Genomic DNA, 5,978 nt, shown 5'->3' with positions numbered 1-5,978 from the left:
ACACATCATAATTAAAATGCCAAGGGCTAAAGAGAGAAAATATTAAAAGCAGCAAGAGAAAAGCAGTTAGTTTCCTATAAGGGAATGCCCATATGACTATCAGCTGATTTCTCAACAGAAACTATGCAGGCCAGAATGGAGTGGCAAGAAGTATTCAAGTGATGAATTGCAAGGACCTACAACCAAGATTACTCTACCCAGCAAAGCTATAATTTAGAATTGAAGATCAGATAAAGAGCTTCACAGATAAGAAAAAGCTAAAGGAGTTCATCACCACCAAACCAGTATTATATGAAATGTTGAAGGATATTCTTTAAGAAGAGGAAGAAGAAAAAGGTCACAAATATGAACAACAAAATGGCAACAAATACATACCTATCAAGAATTGAATCTAAATGTCAAAATAAACGAATAATAAATCTAATGATTAGAATAAACTGGTGAATAAAATAGAATCAGAGGCCTGGAAATGGAGCAGCCTGACGATTCTCAGAGGGAAAGGGGGTAAGGGAGCAGGAAGAGATTAAACAAAGATCTGGTATGCATATATGCATTACCTGTGGACATAGACAATAGGATGGCGAAGGCCAGGGGTGGGGCAGGAACTGGGTGGAGGGGGACAATGGGGGGGAAAAGAGGGACATCTGTAATAATCTCAACAATAACGATTTTTTAAAAATAAAGTACTGTTCTCTTATATTAGTCTGAGCACATAAATTAATGCATCCCACAAACATGAGCTGAGTGAATACACAGAAGTTGTCCTTACTAAGATTACTAGAATATAACATTTTTATTGTTTTTCATTTTAAGATCTACATTGGAAGTGTAAATCCCTATAAAACATTTATACAACCGCTGGCACATAGTAAGTATTCAATAAAAGAAGGCTTACACAATCCTGGATGGCAACAGATGTGACAGTGAGAAGATATACCCCTGACCTCATGAAGTTTTTGCTTTGTCAGACTTTAAATGGATAATGATCTATGAAAGCTAATGCATTTTATAGAAGCAGAAACATGCCTCTTGATTTAAGTTGGTTAGCTAGAGCACAAATTTAAGAAAGTATGATTTCATCATTTTTCTAGAGTTCTTCATTTGCTTATTCATTTAATAGTTATTGTCGACCATTTGTAAAGCAATCTGTTCAAAACTGAAATTCCCTCATGGAACTTGCAATCTTTCAATTCTATAATCTCTTCCCTGAACATAAAAGGCACTTAGTAGACATTGATTAAATGAAAAAATAATTAAATGATGGTACCAACTGGTCCATATTTATTAACTAATACTCATGCCACAACAAAAATGCATTTAGAAATCAGAAACTTCTGGAAGGCTGGGGGTGAATGGATTTTTTATGAGTTTCTCCATGTTTTAACTTCTCATATGTCCAGACACTTAAGATTAGATCCATCTTCTTCCTTTTAATTATTATTATTTTTATTTGACTTTCTAGAGAGGAAGGGAGAGAAAGAAAAACATCAATCGGCTGCCTCCCACACATCCCCAACTGGGACCAAACCCACAACCCAGGTATGGGTCCTGACTGGGAACTTTTCAGTGTAAGGGATGATGTTCCAACCAACGGAGCCACACTGGCCAGGGCATCCCTTTACTACTTTAAACCAAAGGCCTGGTGCATGAATGACACTCTCCCCAACCCCCATTAATGGACTGCAGCTAGCCTGATGCTGGATTGGACTGGCTCCAACATGGAAAGGAAACTCTAGACACTGGTTTTGCTTCTAGCTCTATTGAAACCCCAACCCGGCTGGTGTGGCTCAATTGGTAGAGCATCATCCCATGCACCAAGAGGTCGCCAGTTTGATTCCAGTAGGGGCACAAGCCCAGGTTGCAGGCTCGATCCCCATGGGGAATGCGCAGGAGGTAATCTATCGATGTCTCTATCTCTCTCTTCCTCTCCCTTCTCTCTAAAAAAATCAATAAAAAACATTTTTTTTAAAATAAGAAAGAAATCCCAGCTACACTTCCTCTGTAGGGAAATAGGACTTTGGAAACCCAGTGGTGTAATTCCATGGAAATAAAGCTTTCTATCATATTGAAAAATAAATATATAACATAGTTATTTTAGTAATAATAGCAAAAAATTAAAACCTTAAAATACTATATACTTTTTAGTAAGTCTTTCATCAACTTACATTTGCCTCATCCATTCTATTTTTCTAATTTTTCTCTTTTTTTCTATATCTTGTCTTCTTTTCAGTTTAGAGAAATGAAATTTGGTTTCCTTTTTGTCTCCAATTGCATTTTCAGTAGACACCCAAAACTATTGAGAAATAAAACAAGAATATACAAAATGTTGAAATACTGATTGTGAGGTTATCTGACTGTACACAATAACTTCTGAGTGCTCAATACGAATATGCCAAGGTAGAAATAGAGGGTAAGATAAACCCTTGAAAGGTATTTCTAATTTAGTGATGGGTGAATAGCACAGGGAGCAGCAGTTCTCAACCTGTGGGTCGAGACCCTTTCATAGGGGTTGCCTAAGACCGGAAAACACATATATAATTACATATTGTTTTTGTGATTAACCACTATGCTTTAATTATGTTCAATTTGTAACAATGAAATTGGGGGTCACCACAACATGAGGAACTGTATTAAAGGGTCGCGGCACTAGGAAGGTTGAGAATCACTGCTAGAGGCACATGCCACAGAAAGACTGACCAGGTACTAGTATACTGAGGTACTTACTAAGTACTTGTTGAATGAATAGACATATTCTAAGTGTTTTAGTTTCTCACAAGAACAGACCTGACCTATTCTTAGTGCTGGTGGCTTTTGAAGACCCTAATCCTTAAGGAATATAGGCAGGTTCCAAGAACACAGAAGTCTCACCATTATGTGCTGAGAGTATGTGGTTTCCCTTGTATGACACTGTATCCTAACTGGCAGTCTATTTTCCTACTTCTGATTCATCCCCCTTCGTCCACCACACACACATTAAATAATAAGGAGGAGAGTTTGCTCTTCCTCACAACATTCTATATTTGCCACTATTAAAGCACATATATATTGCATTATATTGAAATATCCTGTTTACTAAATGTCTCCCAAACTAAAAGGCAAACTGCTTGGGGAGAGCAACTATTCTTATTTACTATTATATCCTTAGCATTTGGTACAATGCCTGACACATGGTTGGTATGCAATCAAGTTTGTTGAATAAATGCATACCTTGATCATTTTCACTTCTCATATTTAGTATATTCAACATACCACATTCTATCATCTGAGGACTGAAGATTTGATGAAGATATTTGAAGCAATATAAACAGACATCTAGAGTTATAGAACCAGATCGTGTTAACCTATAAAATGTAACCTTACAAATATCCTTAAGTAGGAATTATTTCCATAAAAGAGATTAAACATGGTTGTCTATAGAAAAGTTCCTGAATCACATACAGCATTAGGATCTATGTATATTTAAAATAACTGTGGTCAATTAATGTGAATACATGTTAAGTTTCCCAACCATGAAAATTCAAATGATTTTCCACCAGTCTCTGCTATTATAAGCTCTGTAAGAGAAAATGTTATATTGTTCTCAATAACTCCCATTTCTAGTCCACGTATTAATACAGAGTCAACATCCTCACATTTGCTTTGATATCAAAATGGTAAACTGCTGAGTACCAGGGAGTACCTAAAGATGGCTTCAATCAAAACTGCTAAAAGTAGAAATAAATGTAAAAAAAAAGATATATTTTTATACCTTGAAGTATCATTAGTAACCCCAGAGTAGTTAACTAAGCAATTTTTATCAACTAAATTACTAGGATTTACTATTTAAATATAATTTAAAATTAATTTTTAAAAAGATAAATTGGTTTATAAATATTAAACATTCAAAATTATTAATATTTATTTTTTCTTACTCTATCAGAAACAAGCCTCCAGCCATTGTTCTCTATACGACGATACCAGCCTCTACAATCCTGTTTCTGAAGATTATCACTTCTAATATGAGATGCATATTTTGCTGAAAGTTTTGTGTAATCTCTAGGGCTATTAGCACACAGATCTTCAATGTGTCTTTCAGTAAAAATTTTATAGTATATCTCAGGTGGAAATTTAGCCTGTAGATGGAAAAGTACAAAGGACCGTTGTAATCTAATAACAAAATGGTTTACATTTAAAAAATTACATCTTTAAAATTAAATATAAATGTGCTTTGAAACTACAAGTAAGGCCCTGGCCAGTTTGGCTCAGTGGATGGAGCATCGGCCTGTGGACTGAGGGGTCCCAGGTTCGATTCCGGTCAGGAGCGCATGCCTGGGTTGCGGGCTCGACCCCAGTGGGGGGTGTGCAGGAGGCAACTGATCAGTGATTCTCTTTCATCATTGATGTTTCTAACTCTCTCTCCCTCTTCCTTCCTCTCTGAAATCTTAATAAAAATATATTTTAAAAAAACTACAAATAAGAATTCATCCATACTTACACCACCAAATCTGAACCGTATATGAATGCCAGCTGCAGCATCTAGAAGCTCTGCCTATAAAAAATATTACTTTTTAACATTCTGTATATACCAATTCACTACTTCTCACTCTATCATGTTAAAATAGTTGCTAAATATTGAATTTTTATAAAATAAGGCAAGTGACTAACCCTCAATTATTTTTAAATTAGAAGATATTTTAATTTCTTTTAGTTATCTTAGAGTAAAACAGCTTACATGATAACTAGAAAAATAATATGAAACTATGCTTACTTTCTATGCAATATATAAGTATAAAAGTAAAATTATTTGTTATTCATAAAACTGAAGTTTAAATAAGTCCTCAGGTAAATTCAGAGAAAAAAATTGTGATTGGTCAATCTGAGTTTAACATCAGATGATTTTTCCTAACTAGCTTTTATTAAATAAAAAAAAATCCATGTTTAAATTTCTTAAGAATTGTATATAATTGGTCTTCTAAATTTTAGTAACGAGAAAACCCACTGCATGAGAAAACATATTTGCCAATGTCATATCTGATAAGGGCCTAATCTCCAAAATTTATAGGGAACTCATACAACTTAACACATTGTATGCAAACAATCCAATCAAAAAATGGGCAAAGGACCTAAATAGACACCTTTCAAAAGAGGACATTCAGAAAGCCAAGAGACATATGAAAACATGCTCAAAGTCACTAATCATCCGAGAGATGCAAATCAAAACAACAATGAGGTACCATCTCACACCTGTCAGAATGGCTATCATCAACAAATCAACAAACGACAAGTGCTGGAGAGGATGTGGAGAAAAAGGAACACTCGTGCACTGCTGGTGGGAATGCAGACTGGTGCAGCCACTATGGAAGACAGTATGGAGTTTCCTCAAAAAACAAAACATGGAACTCCCATTTGACCCTGTGATCCCACTTCTAGGAATATATCCCAAGAAACCAGAAACACCAATCAGAAAGGATATGTGCACCCATATGTTCATAGCAGCACAATTCACCATAGCTAAGATCTGGAAACAGCCTAAGTGCCCATCAGTAGATGAATGGATTAGAAAACTGTGGTACATCTACACGATGGAATACTATGCTGCTGTAAAAAAGAAGGAACTCTTACAATTTGCAACGGCATGGATGGAGCTGGAGAGCATTATGCTAAGTGAAATAAGCCAGTCAATGAAGGAAAAATACCACATGATCTCACTCATTCATGGATAATAGAGACCATTATAAACTTTTGAAAAATAATAGATACAGAGGCAGAGCTGCCTCAAACTGATTGTCAAACTGCAGCAGGAAGGCCAGGGAGGGTTGGGGGGCAGGAGGAAGGGGAGTAAGAGATCAACCGAAGGACTTGTATGCATGCATATAAGCAAAACCAATGGACATAAGACACTGGGGGGGTAGGGGAAGCCGGGGTATTGTCAAGGGCGGGGAAAAAAAGGACACATATGTAATACCCTTAGTAATACTTTAAGCAATAAAAAAGAAAAA

The 5,978-nt window shown here is 35.8% G+C and overlaps 1 protein-coding gene across 1 annotated transcript in view; it reads right to left on the bottom strand.

Annotated features, from left to right (window-relative positions):
* The window catches only part of LOC102257799 (chromosome unknown open reading frame, human C11orf65), a 65,955-nt gene that overhangs the window by 16,553 nt on the left and 43,424 nt on the right, over positions 1-5,978 (bottom strand). The window contains exons 4-6 of the mRNA XM_005885664.2: positions 4,475-4,528; positions 3,912-4,112; positions 2,166-2,293 (exon numbers count right to left, since the gene is read on the bottom strand). Coding sequence (XP_005885726.2) covers positions 2,166-2,293; positions 3,912-4,112; positions 4,475-4,528 — 383 coding nt within the window. The remainder of the gene's footprint in view (positions 1-2,165; positions 2,294-3,911; positions 4,113-4,474; positions 4,529-5,978) is intronic.

The sequence above is a fragment of the Myotis brandtii genome, unplaced genomic scaffold (assembly GCF_000412655.1).
Source record: "Myotis brandtii unplaced genomic scaffold, ASM41265v1 scaffold920, whole genome shotgun sequence".
NCBI lineage: Eukaryota > Metazoa > Chordata > Mammalia > Chiroptera > Vespertilionidae > Myotis > Myotis brandtii.
The sequence above is the reverse complement of the archived record's forward strand: the minus strand, read 5'-3'. Positions and strand labels throughout refer to the sequence as shown.